The sequence below is a fragment of the Symphalangus syndactylus genome, chromosome 16, assembly GCF_028878055.3.
Source record: "Symphalangus syndactylus isolate Jambi chromosome 16, NHGRI_mSymSyn1-v2.1_pri, whole genome shotgun sequence".
NCBI classification, from domain to species: Eukaryota; Metazoa; Chordata; class Mammalia; order Primates; family Hylobatidae; genus Symphalangus; species Symphalangus syndactylus.
Genome location: NC_072438.2, coordinates 32,600,746 through 32,617,382, shown reverse-complemented (window position 1 = coordinate 32,617,382; position 16,637 = coordinate 32,600,746). Strand labels below are relative to the sequence as shown.

The following is a 16,637-nucleotide window of genomic DNA, read 5'->3' as shown; positions in this document are numbered from 1 at the left end:
GTCAGGGTCTTCCCGCCCACCAGAGACTAAGGAAATATTGATTTAAAAAGGGAAGCTTAGGGAGGTTGGAGATTTTTTTCCCTTGTCTTTTTTTACATTTTCATTGTTGCCCTTACAGACATTTCTTTGGACCTCTCTTCTGCTAAATGAAGGTTTAGGTGAATTTTGCTGCATCTCCTCCAGACGGGGATGCTGAGATTCACCTGAATGTGCAGTTGGCAGCCAGCTCCCAGACTGAGCAAGCGCTGGGCTGCTCCTCCCGCTGCTCCCCAGGGACAGTCACTGCTGCCCAGTGGCCTGGCCCTCCATCTGGTAGGGAGGGATTATGTTTGCTGCCAGGGAAAAGGATCAATGAGCTAATGTCTGGGGAATGTTCTGGAGTTCCATGGAGGAAAGGCAGAGGCCACCCACATGTGACACCTTGAGCTAAGGAAGGAGAGCTGTGGATGGAGAGGGGGATCCAGGAAAAGAAAATCAAGAATTGAGTCATCTCTCGACTTTGCTGTAGTCCTTGTGGTCAGCCTGCTCTTGTGGCCTTGAGCTGTGCTTTCAAATGGAAGTTTTGAGATGTGATGGGGAGAGGGAGAGAGGGAAGCCTGTTTGCCTTTTCCCCTGTCTGGGACTTTTTCTCCAAGATATCTACAAGGCTCTCTCTCTCTCCTTTTTCAAGTCTTGATTTAAATGTGGCCTTCTCAGTGAAACCTTCTGTGGCCCTTTCTTCCAACACATTCTGTTCCCTTTGCCTGCTTTATTTTTCTCTGCAGCATATTATCATCTAGCACACGGATTCATTATATATTCTATTGTAATATAATGTAGTTAATGTAATGTCACCCATTCAATGTCAGTTTCCAAGGGCAAGGGTTTTGTCTGTATTGTTTGCTGCTGTATCTCCAGGTCTAAAACAGTGCCAGACAGATGCCAGGTGCCCAATAAATATTTGTCAGATAAATGAATGAACGAATAATCAACAATAAAGGGGCAGGATTGCAAAGGAGTCAGCTGTGTCCAAGGAGGCCTTCGCTGCATCTACACTGTGTTCACTGAGCGTTGGAGTAGGAGCCACGGAGTGGGCATAGTTGAGGGAGGTAACCCGCCTTTAATGAGCCCACACAGGATGCCAGGCACTGTGGTAGGCGTTCTTTGTTCATTATTTAAAGATCAAATAACTATGTGTTGCTAGCTCCATCTTACAGATGGGAGACCCAAGAGATTAAGAAACTCCTGCCAGGTCACCCAGCCCAGGAAGTGGCATGATCAGAATGCAACCTCGTCTCTCTGATTCCTCCCATTCAGGGAAATTTCCAAAGACAGTCATTTGTTCACAATGTCTCTTGTTTCTTTGCTTTCCTACCTACAAAATAGATTTTCATTTTCCTCATCCATCACTAAATTTTTGTCTTAGGAGAACAGAAATCTGGGAAAATTAGAACTCACATATTACAAGATGGGAGCTTTGCAAATAGGGGGCTGAAAAATTCAATGGAGTTACTGAGTAATGTTCTCAAATAAGTGAGTGGAGATCAGGGCTTGATTAAATCCAGCCAGTGGGGATGAATGTTTTTCTTTTTTTTTTTTTTTTTTTTGAGACAAAGTCTCTCTCTGTTGCCCATGCTAGAGTTCAGTGGCACAATCTCAGCTCACTGCAACCTCCACCATCCGGGTTCAAGGGATTCTCCCGCCGCAGCCTGCACTGTAGCTGGGACTACAGGCATGCGCCACTACGCCTGGCTAATTTCTGTATTTTTTAGTAGAGACAGAGTTTCACCATGTTGGCTAGGCTGGTCTTGAACTCCTGACCTCAGGGGATCCGCCCGCTTCGGCCTCCCGAAGGGCTGGGATTACAGGCGTAAGCCATGGCAGCCAGCTGGGGATGAATGATTTTCTATGCAAGTCTCCATGCCAGGCATTGGTTTCAGTCTTGGTACACGCTCTTATTATTCCTGATCTCTCCCAGTGAGAGCGCAACCTCCACACTCAGCTTATTGCCTCTTATTTTAAAAACAGTTATGGAGCATCTACTAGGTGCTTGGGAGAGGTCAGTAGAGACAACAAAGTTCCTTGCCCTTCATGGAACTTATGTTTTAGTAAGGAGAGGGAGACAAGGAGTCAACAGTAAGCAATGAACCATGAAGTAAATGATATGGTATATTAACAGATGGCAAGTGCTCCAGAAAAAAGATAAGGTAGCATAGAGGAAGGTTTCAGTATTGAATCGATCAGTCAAGATGGACCCTGTTGAGACGGTGACCTTTGAGCAAGACTGAAGGAGGTGAGGAAGTGAACCAAGAGGCTCTCTGGAGGGACAGCATTCCAAACAGAGAGAATAGGGCCCTGGCACTGAGATAGGATCGTGCCTGTTCTGTGTGGGGACCACAGGGAGGTGAGCATGAGGTGGGGAGACCTAGTAGGTAAGACAACAGGATATCCCAACAAATGGGATACGGGAGGTCAGCCAACATGTAATCGTTATCTTCTTTTCTCTTTAATTCTCTTTTTAGTACCCACCATAGTTACATATTCCCCAAAGTATTAGCATTGAAGTCTTTGGAAATGTAGCCATTCCAGTTGGGCTAGTTCCCTAACCTCTGTGGATTTGGGTTTCTTCAGCTGTAGCAGGAAGGGATTCTTTCATATTAAGATCATCTGTAATATCCCTTGTTTGACTCTCCTTGAATGATTTCCCCTTCCAGGAGGACTGTTCAGATTGCTTACTTGCTTCCTTCCTTCCTTTCTTCCTTCATTTATTCATCATGAGCTTTTAAAACACTCGTCGGTACCTGAGCACTGTCTGGAACAATGCACATAGAAGTGGAAGAAGCAGAAAGCAGAATCTCTGCCTTTCAGTAACTTGTAGTCTCTTTCTGCTAAGGTTCAATAAGAATATGATAAGTCAGGTGAGAATTAGGGCAAGTCCATTAGCAAAGTAGGAATAGTACAGGAGAACAAGAAGCCATGTGAGTGAGGAGGAATATGAGTAAAAGGCTGGAATAGGTAGCTAGATGGGCAGCCAGGAATCCCAGGTTCAGGAAATGTGGGAAAGGGGTGAGGATATGGCAAAAGATGTCTGCATGCTCTGGGGAAAGGGACGATGAGGCTGTGAGATGGAGCCACACCGAAAGGGGAGGCTGGCTGATGGACTGCCATGAAGACCAGAGGGACCTGGATCCCAATAGGAGGCAAATCTTAAGGAAAGGATGATGTCATGAAGATGGGAATGGAGGGTGATTATCCTGGCTATTTAGTACTATGTGAGGTAGAATAAGGAAATAAAGAAGGGGAAAACCAGCCCAGGAAACTGTTGCATTTGTTCCGGATCCTGATTTCAGAGATTGTTGCTCGTCACTGACCTCTTCTCTGGCCGCCCCCTAGAATTACAATCAAAATTCTAGGCATTGAGGTCACACACGAAAGCTCATGAGACAACATATATTTGAAGAATAAAAAGCTATCCAAACAAGAAAATGAAATTTTTTCTATATTGTTGGCCTGGCCCAAGTTTTATAATTGAACTCTATGTCCTTTTTCCAGATTTTTAGTGATAAACTCTCTCTCTCTCTCTCTTTTTTTTTTTTTGAGATAGAGTCTTGCTCTGTCACCTAGGCTGGAGTGCAGTGGCACAATCTCAGCTCACTGCAACCTCTGCCTCCTGGGCTCAAGCAATTCTCCTGCCTCAGCCTCACAATTTTTTTTTAAAGGCAAATAAGACTGACTCTTCCATTGCTTGTGCAAGTACCCTCTGTGAGCCATTCTGGAAACAAAGAATATCCCCAAATTGAGGTTCATGGCCAACTTCATTTTCCTGCATGCCATTGTAGTGGTGTGATTCACACACTGGCTGCATTCATATATGTGTTTACTATAACAGGCTTTGTGTGGTTCAGCTGGGGTTGGACGCCAGCATCCACAAGCCCAATAAAGCCCTGCATTTATCCACTCCTCCATTTCTGATTGTATTTCATAATGTGTTGATATTTCTAGGCTAATCTTGCACAACTATTGAGAGATTCTCAGGACCGAAACAAACATCTGGGAGAAGAAATTAAAGAACTTCAGCAAAGGCTTGGAGAAGTCCAGGGTGACAACAAGGTACTGTATTTACAGGGAAAAAGCTCTGCTGCAAAATTGTGCATTTGGTTTTATATATTGCACATCGGAAAAACGTAATGCAGCATTTGTTGAAAAGTTTGTTACAGATTTTTAAATTTATAATGAAAATTCACAGTTTAGCGTATCTTACCTTTTTACATTCCCTTTGTGTGTGTGCATGCATGTATATGTGTGTTTCTCAGTGGCTCTAAAATATTGCCATAGTCCATTGTGAAAGTTTCATTATGTTCAACTTGGTGGTGAATAACACTGCAGTTGAGGGCAAAATAAAACCCAAATGTTATTCTTTCCCCCTTATATACAAATAATGGATTTGTGGCTCAGATGATTTGGAATTATTCACATTCGGTTTTGAATTTTAAGTAGTCATCCTACTAATTATGTTCGCATAACCAATTTATTTTATTGCTAAATTTGGCAATTTGTATGGAACATTGCTCAAAATCCACTGCTTGGTATTAATCAAACTCCCCTGTTGGCAACATTAATTATAAAATATGAACTCATAAACTCCCAACTAAATGTGTGCACTCTCTCTCTCAGCTGAAGCTATGAACAAAAGTACAATTGAGAAAGGCAAGAAAAACTACCCAAGTTTAATTCTGTCCCCCCAAATCATTTCCCGTTTTGCCAAGGTTGATTCATTTCCAACTCCTTGCCAGAGGTGGCTTTTGCTACAGAGATGGCTTTGAAAGTGGACTCAAGAAAACTATAGTGTGTGTGTGTGTGTGTGTGTGTATGTGTGTGTGTGTGTGTGTGGTGTGTTGGAAGGGAGCAGTTCTTGGGGAAATGTTTTTAGATGTTACCAAATTGCTTGACAAATGATGGTGACTTTCATCATTGCTGGGAGTTGTTGGTTATTAGAAGGAGCCATTTTGGAAAATGCTCACTCTTTTAAAAAAGTGCGTAGAATTGCCTGGGTCGTCCAGAGAGCTCTTCCATAACAAGATTTCAGACAGGATGCTGCATACTGCTGGCTTGAGAGTCCTGACTTGAGGGCATATATACATCTAGTAAGCCTTCTTTACACAGCTTCTTCTCCACTTAACTGGCCTTAAATTTTTTTTAACCTCTCAGATTTAACATAAATTTGAAAACTTAGGCTTTACTATTCCTGGTCATGAAATAGAGGGTGGGAAAGAATGTCCAGGAAAGGCTCTAATTAACACTGGACAAGCTAATCCGGCCCCTCGTGTGGTTTTATGCATCATTAAAAGGATTTAAGCTCTGTAACCTAGGTGTTTAGTCAATAATGAAAGGACAGACCTTCTTACTCACTTCCTCAAGTGACAGCAGCAGGGCAAGATTTTCTAGAGAATGAAAGAAAATGTATGCAATAGTTTTCTTTAAGCCCGTGAAAATACTAGAGGAGTTTATAAACCCATGAAATACTGAAACATATTTAAGATGTGACTTTTGGATCTGTGACTCTTCTTGACTGACAGATAACATATTTTTTCCATTTTATTTCATTTTTTTTCCTTTGCTGCTCCTCCCCTCAACTTTCTTAAATATGCTCCTGTCTCATCTTTTGGTCATTTTCAGTTCTTTTGCCTTTTAGGTATGAGAATTTTAGGAATTGACATTTGCAACTGACAGTTCACGGAAACAAAGAGAGAGCAGCCAGGCGTGGTGGCATGCGCTTGTAGTCCCAGCTACTCAGGAGGCTGAGGCCGGAGGATTGTTTGAGCCCAGGAGGTTGAGGCTGCAGAGAACCGTGATCATGCCAATGCACTCTAGCATGGATGACAGAATGAGACTCCATCTCTTTCAAAAAGAAAGAAAAGAAAGGGAGGGCATGTGTGTGAGTGTGTTAATGTGTGTGAGAGAGTGTGTTTGTGTGTGTAACGCTGAGCACAGGTGGTCACAGTCTGAACTTTGTGATCTGCATGCTCTCTGAGTCTTTATTCCAGTACCTGGGCACATTTATCAAACTTTGTTTTCTCACCTTAGGTTTAGAATTTAGTGACTCCTATTCATGGCCTGTAAAGAAATTTACCTGCCAAAAGGGGCAGAGGAAGATGTTCTATTGTTCAGCAAACCTCCCCATTTCAGTATCTGGCCTCTCTCCCTCAAAAAAAAAAAAAAAAAAAAAAAAAAGAAGTCTAACTGCAGTGAGCCCCAGAGATTCCATTTATTCTCATTTGCCTCTAAAGTTGCAGGGCTGGTTTATTTTCAGGCTCATGTGAGTCATGATCATCCTTCCCTCAACCCCCACCTGGAGGCCAGTTTACTCATTCCATAATGACACCAGGCTTTCTTGAGAACCTCAGAAGCCCCTGTTCCCAGGTAACTGTGACTGTGTGGTAGAGAATGAGTTAAACCTTCAATTTTTTTTTTTACATTAATTATGGCACTTTCTACTCCAACTCTTCCATCATTGTCTGCATTCAGTTCTACCTACTGGTGCACTAGGCCTCCATGATCACGGTGTGCTAGGTCCCCATGATCTGACCCCTACTGATTTCTACAGCCACATCCTTGCTCCTAGTCACCTCATACTTGAGCCCTAGAGCACTAATTTCAGCCCCTTTGCTGGGCTACACTGCCTGTGGCCACAGGACCTTTGCACCTGCTGTTTGCTCAATCTGGAATACTCTTCCCCTTTACTTCCCCTGCAAGCTTCTGCTCCTCTCAGGTCATAGGTCAAATGCAGCCTTCTCCAGCTCTTAGGTGTCAGTCCCATGCAGCCTGCAATGTCCTGCTCTGCCCCTCTGCTCACACTTGTATGGCACCGCCAGCCCCAAGGGGAAGCTCTTTGAGGGCCGAATTTCCATCTGTATCCTATAAATTAGCATTCTTAGTTCTTGATAGGTAGGTATTATATAATCTCTACTGAAGGAATGGAATGGAATAAATAAATGAATGAAATGAAAGAATAAAGGGAACAAAAAGAAGAGCAAAATGATTCAAGGAAGAGGAAGAGAAAAAGAAAAAAAGCATGCAAGAAATAAACAGACCAACTGCCATCTGGTTGTCATCAGTACTTTGTGGGGTAAGAAGTAGTTTAGAAATTTGGAGAAAGGAACCAGAAAAGCAAACTGTCCCAACAGAGGGGGAGCTAACCCCAGATACGTGTCTTTATGAAGCTTCTGTGGAGACAGCAAAGGGTCAGTTGCTGAGCCTTGGGGGACAAAGGATAAGTGTCCTGCTCATTGGCTGGTTCAAGTCTGTTAAATTGAAGAATACTTAATAATTGTTGTTTTTGGATGCCTAACTCTGAGGCCAAACAGCAGGGCTGCTGGCGTCATTTTATGAGTGACTGTTAAAGTGGAAGATTTTTATCTCTGAGTTGCCATTTTAACTGATGACCCTTATCTATATTTTGGGAAGCCCAGATTCTAGATGTTAAGTACATTTGAAAAACAAGGTGATAGGAAATTACTTGCCTTGGATATTTTAGGGTAGACTAATTTTTCCATTTGTTCAGCTAGAGCCTTGTAACCCTATGGGCCATAAAGCATTTCCAAACAGCCTCCTGAAAGATTTGTTGCCACCCTGGCTTCCAAGCAGCTTAGCTCTCACATGGGGCAGGGGGCAGCGTTCTTGTGCCAACATGGACATCCTGTGATGGGGGGCCTGTGTGATCGATTACCTCCTGCTATCTCTGTCCAGTGCCCAGGAATTTCTCAGGCTCCCAAACTAACACAAACTTCCAAGCCAAACCAGATGAGAGATGTGAAAAGGGAAACCTACTGGATACCCTCCCCTTCCTTAAAAATTACAGTTCTTAAATATTAACAAAGTTAGAGGAGCCCTCTGGGAAAAGGAGGGCTCACGAAGCCACTCATTACCCTGGAAAAGCTTTGCACATTGCCCAGGGCTCTCAGTGTGTCAGTCTACAAGGAATGAGGAGAGACTCAGGCTCCCCTTGGCCTGCCCCAGAGGTTGGCCTGCTTCCTGTTCTGGGCGTTAAGAAAAGAGTGGATTCAGGGAAAGGGGATCAGGAGGAAAAAAGGAGTCTCGGAGAATTTAAGGATTAGTAGGTCAAACAGCAGAACTAGCAGAGGACATTGGAATCACAAAGACAGCAGTCCTTCTTTATCTGGGGGATACTTCCCAAGACCCCCAGTGGATGCCTGAAACCTGGGTTAGTGCAGCTCTCGGTTGCCATCAGTCAGAGCCCATTTCTCTTCATGTCTTCTACCTACGAATGTAATGCCTTTTCCATCTTCACTGAGCACTTATGCACTGTGGCTGTAGCTTTTGTAGTTTGAGGTGCAGCAGCAAAACTAGCACAGATTTCTCTTTCCTTCTTGACAATTTCATGGATAGAAGATTGGTTCTTATTGCAGATCTTAGCAACCTCAGCATATGATTTTTTTTTCCCTTAAGCTGAGAACTTTCACCTTTTCACTTAAAAGAAGCAGTATGTGGCTTCTCTTTGGCATGTCCAAGTTGGCAGCATCACTGCTCTTGTGTTTGGGGTCATTATTTTTTATTGTATTTATTTATTAATTTTTTTGAGATGGAGTCTCGCTCTGTTGCTAGGCTGGAGTGCAGTGGTGCAATCTGTGTTTGGGGTCATTATTTTTTAATTAATTAATTTATTTATTTATTTATTTTTTGAGATGGAGTCTCACTCTGTCACCAGGCTGGAGTGCAGTGGTGCAATCTCAGCTCACTGCAACCTCCACCTCCCGGGTTCAAGCGATTCTCCTGCCTCAGCATCCTGAGTAGCTGGGACTACAGGCACGTGCCACCACACCCAGCTAATTTTTGTATTTTTAGTAGAGACAGAGATTCACCATATTAGCCAGGATGGTCTCGATCTCTTGACCTCGTGATCCACCCGCCTCGGCCTCCCAAAGTGCTGGGATTACAGGCGTCAGCACAGTGCCCAGCTAGGGCATTATTAAGTAAAATAAGGGTTCCTTAAACACAAGCACTGTAATACTGTGACAGTTGACCTGATACCTGAGATGGCTACTCAGTGACTAAGGGGTGGGTAGCGTAGACAGCATGGACAAAGGAAGGATTTGCATCTCTCCAGTGGGGCCAGGTGGGACGGACTGGGACACGAGACTTCATCATGCTACTCAGAACGGCATACAATATAAATCTTATAAATTTTTTATTTCTGGGATTTTCCATTTAATATTTCCAGACCACAGTTGACCGCAGGTAACTGATACCAAGGATTAGGGGGACTACTGTACCCTGAAGCGTGCTCCTGAACCAGCTCTCTGAAAGAAGCCTGACTTGTAACATTTTGCCAATGTCTGTGTGATAAATACTGGTACCATGACAAATGTCAGGTTACCAAAGAAGTCACTGAACTTGGAAATATTTGGACTGTAGGAAAAGATAGCTCCAGCCTGTCTCTGTGAAGTGGAGCAGTGTAGTGCAGCCCAAGAGGTCCACCTTTTAAGATTGTCAGGCCCAGGTTTATGTTCTCGTTCTGCCAGTTATTGTCTGCGGCCTTTGGCAAGTCAGTTTTCTCTCCAGGCCTCAGTTTCCGCATCTGTAAAGTGGCAATAATAATACCTCTCATCGAATTGTTTAATCATTTATTCACCACATCATTTATTCCCCACATAATTGGGGACTTCCTACATGCTAATTGCCATTCTAGCAGCTGAGGACACATCAAAGAATAAGAAAGACAGGGTACTAGCTCCCATGGCGCTGATATTCTAGTTGGGGAGTAGATAATAAGAAAATAAAATATATAAGTAATTTCATCAGACAGTGCTTAGTCTGAGAAGAAAAGAGAACAGGACAATGAGATTTAATGATTTAGGGATGGACTTGCATGCAATATCGTTTGTAAAGGGTGTTGCATGGTGCATAACACCTAGCAAGCACTTAAGGTAAGTGTTGCTGTTGTCTTTAGCATAACATGCGCCCATATTGACTTGGAATCCACTTGTGCAAGAATTCCACCAGAAATCTTAAGATCTTCCTCTCTATTGATCAGCTATTTCCAGTGAACTAGATATGTCCCCCCAAGTAGAGTCAATGATCCTGGTGAGACACCTGGCATGTGGCAGATGGATCCCCAAAAGTCAGCCCTCCTAACCACCAGCCTCGACTTTGCCAGCATCAAGCATTATTGCTTTGGTGCCAAGCTCCTGGGAACTTTCTTGCATTTTGTGTACTCCTTGTGGAATAAGCACCCAATAGGATATGCCAGAAGTGGCAATTCGTTTTCCCATTGGGACAGATGGCAGTTGGTCTTCTTGTCTGTTTACTTTAAAGATTATGGCACTTTCGTGCAGAGGACCAGTAATACAGTGCGATGTATTCAAAAGCAAAGAAATTTGCAGTAGGCAAATGCTCCTACCAATGTCACGCATTTACACTTCTTGGGCCCCTGCTGGCAAATTTAAATTTAGCTGTTGTGATATTGCATTAACACAGGGTTTTGCCCTTAATAATGAGCTTTATGTTACACCAGCTGAAGGTCTTTAGGTACCTCTGTTTTATCTGGCATTGGTGCCGTAAAATGATAGAGACCTTCTGTGAACATACCTCTATTGACATGGGACTTTTGGGTGAATTTGATGAGCAGACCAATTAAGATACAGCTACAAGCCAATAAAGACAGACAAGTGAGTGTGCAAGTGACTAATTAAAGTACACTTCGTTAAAAAGGAGTGCTCAGCTGTGGATGTTTGTCATGGTCCAGGATGAGGGATCAGAGAGCTCTTCGGAAGCTGTTTTGCTTTATGCTTCAAAGGGAGCAGAGAGATGTCCTAGCCTGCAAGAAACTGAAGTGAAGATGGCACTCTAATGAAAAGCTCTCACCTTGGGGCACTATAGAAATTAATTATGAGGAATTACAATGAGTGAGAAGGGCCCTTCACCGCACCCCACCTCCCCGCCCTATCATGTCTTGCTGTACCTGGGATCTTGATTATGAACTATAGGCAATGCTCAGTGAGTCCAGCAAGCGGCCAGTCTAGCACAGCAGTCTCTAATGTTTTATTCGTAAGTGAATTGGATACACTTGGTCTTCAGATACCTTATTTGAGCCTGTCATGGCTTACATGAGCTCATAGTCTGGGTAGACCACGTGACCAAAACAGCATGGTTTTCAGATATTCATCCCATAGACTGTGAACATAATTACACTTCCTAGTGGAGAACCGATTCTGAAAGATATCTCTGCCCAAGACTTATTTTATCATACACCATATCCAAATTACACACTAAAATAAAAATAAATCAGAGCTTCTTTAAAACTGCTTCATGGGACACTAAAGATTTTGGCTCTGGGAGCAACATGTGCTGAACTATCTGACAGTGATTCAGGGGCTTCTTAGCTGTGTGAACTTGGGACAATTGCTTGACTTCTTCGTGCCTTAGTTGTTCTCATCTGTACAATGGGGATAGCAGTAGTACTTGCCTCATGGAGGCTGGTTGGGTGCAATTCATTTCAACATGTATTTGTTGAGGACAGACTGGTCTAGGGCTAACAGCAAACAATATCAATGAGTCCCTGCTCCCATGGGGGTTTCGTTCAAGTGGGGGCAGATGGACAGTAAGCAAATAAATCATATTTCACAGATTCCAAGATGCACAGTTTTTCACATTTGGACATCTCTGATACAGTCAGTATTGTGTAGTTATGACTGGCACTTTTTATTCTTTTTAGAGGTGCACAGCAGTGGCTCTTAAAGTTGATGGAGTCTTATATTGATGAACTGCGGTGTGGTGTAATATGTCAGGAGGTGATACGTGCTAAGTAAAAAACTAAAGCAGGATAAGGAGCTAGAGAGTACAGCCCAGGTGGGGCAGGGATGCTGTTTGTATCAGGTGATCAGGGAAGGCCCTCCGCGCATGTGCGTGACACAGAGCCCTGAAGGAAGTGTGGTGGGAAGGGTCAGATATAGGGATATGGGGTGTGAAGTCCAAAGACCCTGTGAGGGGAGCGAGCTTAGGGTGTCAGGGGCTTGGTGCAGGAAGGCATGCAGTTTGCCTTTTGTGAGGATTAAATAAAGAAAGTTCTATAAAGCACTTAACATAGAGCACATTCTCCAGGGGAGCTGCTGTGCAGGGATTGTTGCCACAGTTGTGAAGAGAGGCAGCGCAGCATAGACTTCAGAGCCCTGAACTGCCAGGGCTCAATTCCTGACTGCCATTTATAAGATTTGTGACATAGGCGAGTTCCTCCACCTCTCTATGTCTCAGCTTCTCATGTACAAATAAGGATAGCAATAATACCTGCCAAGGGTGCTTGGTGGACTTAAATGGGTGAATGGGGATCAGCACCTAGGATAGTGCATGGCGTGGCACGTTAGTGCTAAGTGTTACCTGGCCAAAAGCTTCAGTCCCGGGGCACTGTGGCCCACTGAGTTTTATTTTTATTTTATTTTATTTTGAGATGGAGTCTCGCTGTGTCACCCAGGCTGGAGTGCAGTGCGTGATCTCGGCTCACTGCAACCTCCGCCTCCCGGGTTCAAGCAATTCAACTGCCTCAGCCTCCTGAGTAGCTGGGACTACAGGTGTGCACCACCATGCCCAGTTAGTTTTTGTATTTTTAGTTGAGACGGAGTTTCACCATATTGGCCAGGCTGTCCTAGAACTCCTGACCTCAAGTAATCCACCTGTCTCAGCACCCCCAAAGTGCTGGGATTATAGGCATCAGCCACCACGCCTGGCCTGGCCCATTGATTTGTACATGGTTCCCAGTGGGCCACAGTGCCCTCAACCTGAAGCTTTTGGCCAGTTAACACTGGCCTCAGAGCCATGTGCCATCCTCTCAGGGGGTTGTCTCCACTGTAAAGAGGAGATGACAATGTCTGCCTCTGAGAGTTGTGGGGAGCACAGAATGAGAGCTTCCTATTTAATAGATCTAAGAAGCATATGAGGATGAGCTATGGTTAGCCAGACACGGTTGTGGAGGACAAGGTGTTTCAGTGCATATGACAAGCAAGGTTCATGCCATGATGGAGCTGACAGTGGGGTAGACACAAGCAGATGAACGTGATTATTTCTGGTAAGTATGATGAAGACAGGGAGGCAGGGCAGTGTGGATTGAGAGTGGCTTGGGGATGAACGCCTCTAGCGATAATGTGCAGAGAAGACTTCTCAGAGGGGAGATTTGATCTGATCTGAATGAGACAAAAGAAGTGGGTTCTGAACAGACCTGTGAGCAGGCTCTTCCAAAGGCAGAGGAAGTGCAAAGGCCCAGGGGCAGACACGAGAGTGGCATGTTTAGGACAAGAGAGGGAAGCCAGCATGGCTGGAGCACAGACATAGGGGCATGGTTAGAAATGGGGTCAGAAGGCAGGTGGGAGCAGGTCATATTGTGCCTCTTCAGCCCTAGTAGAGGCTCTGTGCAGATCTCAGTGCTGTGAAGAGCCAATTGGGGTTATCCGTCAGTGGTCTAAGGAAAGCTGCTAGCACACTGCTCGCCTGGACTACATTGGGAGCTTGTTAACTGGGAGACATCCATATACACACTAATAAGTGTGTGCGTGATGATCTCCAGGGTAGGAGGATGAAAACTACTGTTTTGATTTGCTTTGTTTTAAGTGACAAATTATTTTGTTTTAAACTAAAACTGGAATGTCATATAAATCTAGGAATTTGGACTCTGGTGTACACAATAGGTGGCCCACTTGGAGCCTTTTTAATCTCGCATGTCCAGTTTGTTTGAAGATATTTCCAAAAGGTCAGGGGGCATTTGGAGAGGATGTGGAGGCAACTAACAGGAAAAGTAAAGAAATAATAGGCAGAGTCTTGTTTTTGAGTTGCCCAGCACAGCACCACTCCAGATGAATGTTTAATAAATGCCTTTTGTTGCTGACCTCTCCCCAGGTGTGCTATCTGCAGCAGTACACGAGGACTGGGGGCAAGAAAGGGCTAGCATCCACTTCCTGTTAATGATTCTTTCATCTGACCTTCTCGATAGCTCTGGCAAATTGACAGCTACTGTGTAAGAATTGTAACTATACCAACTGTAACTGGGGATTGCACTTTGAAAGCTCATGAAGTTACATGGACAGTGATCATTGCATTGTATCTTCCTATTGTGGTAATGTGATCTCCACAGATGGAATTGTGCAGTGTACAGCCTGGGCAGCTGTACATGGCTGTCCTGTCTGCAAGATAGATTTTATCAATTTTTTTTTTAAACAAGTCACATGTAACCCACCAGGGTTAGAAGCTTGCCAAGGGCACATAGCTAGGATTAGCAGAAGCTGGATCTAAATGGAGATGACACCCGGAAAATAGCTGCTCCTGCACCTGGCTGCCTCTCACTGTTGGGTAAAACAGATTCAGGTAAATGAAAACAGGATGAGGTAGAGAATGTTTAGGACTGTGAGAGATGAAGGCTAAGAAGAGATCAAGGAAGGAGCAAGTCATTCCAACTTGGGAGGCCTGGGCAGGCTTCATGGAGGAGAGACTGAGCAGGCCCTTGGCAGAGCTGGGGGCAGGGCACCCAGAAGCCATTTTACCACTTTGTTTTGCGGCCATGTCCCTCAGCCACTTCCCAGCTGCAGCTGCGCCTCATCCGCAAGCTGACGACTCACACCCATAATTCATTCATAAACATTTATTTCTATCTAAATCAGCAACTGAATGTGTCTATTGGTGGCGGCGCGGGTGCTGTGCAAGGCACTGATCCACTTTGTGGGTTGGCACAGGGAGGCTGGCTGTGCAGTTTTGATGGCCCTGTTTGAGGAAATTAAGTGCCCTGAGCGGTTGCTTCATAGCCATTTTCCAAGGTGGAAAATCAACATCATTTGCCTGCACTACGCAGATAAGGTTGGCTTGGGAGCTCTGCTTTCTCTAGCTTAGAAGAAAGGTCGGACTTCCCTCGTGGGCTTCTGTGTGGGGAAACATACATGGAGGAGGATGATGATGATAACTTCAATAATCATAAGAGCCCCTAACATTTATTATTTACTTATTAAACACATTATTTGCTCCAGGGCCTGTGCTAAGTATCGAAGAGAAGTCCCATCTTTTCTTACTTAGGGTTAGGTTCTGAAGTCAGCATGTAAGAGGCAGAAACTTGTATGTAGCCAAAATTCTCCCTGATGGTCCTTTGAAATTGTCCAAAACTTCATGGTGTATGTATGCTTCGGAATAGCGGTATTAAGTAAAAATAGAACAGTGTGACTTTGCGTAAATATATTATCAGTCACTCTCTCCCCTCACTCTCCAGCAGGGATACTGAGCATAGGAATTGGGAGAATCACCCAATGTTTTGGTTTATTTCTCTCTCATCCTCTCTTTCCTCCCCTTTTTAATCCCCAAACTCATATATGTGACTATTTGAACTCCCCTGAGTTCAGTGTTCATTTAACTCAACCCCACTCTCTCACTTCATGCCTACAGCACTTGTCCAAGGCTACACTTTTACTGCCGTGTTTTTACAGAGAAGGACACTGAGACTCCAAGAAGTTCAGACAAGGTCCTGAGGTTGCACAGCTCACAGACTATGGGGCCAGGATGCAGGCCCTAGGTGGGCCAACTCCAGTGCACACCAGCTGTCAGCTCGGAAGGCAGGAGCCTTCTCCCTGGGGCTGTGCCATCTCCCCTGCGGTGACTTCCTTAGACCCCCTCAGCTGACTGCACTTAAGCTTCAGACACAACTAATGATCCAGCTATTACCAACTTGGGCCTCACTTTTAAAAATAAGTGTTTCAACCAGTCCAGCCCTGAGATTTAACAGCCGATATTGTATGCACATTAAACACCAAATGATTGTTAACATATTTATTGAAGCTTAACAGGCATCCAATATATAAAAGATGACTCTTTTATATGGCTGTCAGACCTCAATAAACATGTTTAATAATTAATTGGCATTAAGCAAACATAATTGTGCAATTCTAAATTAAGTGCTCAGTGAAGCATATTGGGAATGGAAAACCACAGTGTTTTATAACTTAAAGTTCAGGCTGTCAGTATGGCTTTTCATAGACCAAGAAAAATACCCTGCTTTTGAAGACACGACCTGGGCCTCCTGTTGGCCTCATACTGAAAGGCAGGAGTTTTCTTGGTCCTAGACCCTCAGATCTGATAGACATTGTTTTATTTGGCTTGTCGTTTGCCTTCCTGTGTCTCCACTTTTGGAGTTCTGATGTCCCAAGCCAAGAGTTGTGTGATGTGATAGAATTTTTGCGTATCAGCTATCAGCAGAATTACCAGTTTTGCTACAAATTTGTTCTGTGAAGTCACTGCCAACTACTGGATTAGTGAATACTGAACCGTTGCTCCTAGGAGAAATGCAAGGTTAGGTTCCTGTAAGCCTCTGGTCACAACATTTTTGTCAACTGATCAATCATAACCTTGTTTTATGTGTGTCTCTGTTTAACGTCACCTTATTTGACATATACAGTTAATTCATGAACATTGAATTGAGTTCAACAGCACTGTCACTCATGCCTGGAGCAAGTTTCTCTAACACACATATTGTCTCCATAAGGCACTTCACAGCCTTCTTGCACTGATAACACTAAGTGCAAACACGTCCAGCACTTCGGCACTATGTGTGGGGGCCACTTAAAACAGCAAAGTCACCAGTGAAAAGCATAAAAATGTGACAAATGTGGTGGCACTCACTA

The 16,637-nt window shown here is 44.1% G+C and overlaps 1 protein-coding gene across 4 annotated transcripts in view; it reads left to right on the top strand.

Annotated features, from left to right (window-relative positions):
* The window catches only part of CCDC149 (coiled-coil domain containing 149), a 111,860-nt gene that overhangs the window by 57,722 nt on the left and 37,501 nt on the right, over positions 1–16,637 (top strand). For all 4 annotated transcript variants that reach the window (XM_055245806.2, XM_055245807.2, XM_063619754.1 and 1 more), the window contains one exon: positions 3,982–4,089. In XM_055245806.2, the coding sequence (XP_055101781.1) occupies positions 3,982–4,089 (108 nt within the window). The remainder of the gene's footprint in view (positions 1–3,981; positions 4,090–16,637) is intronic.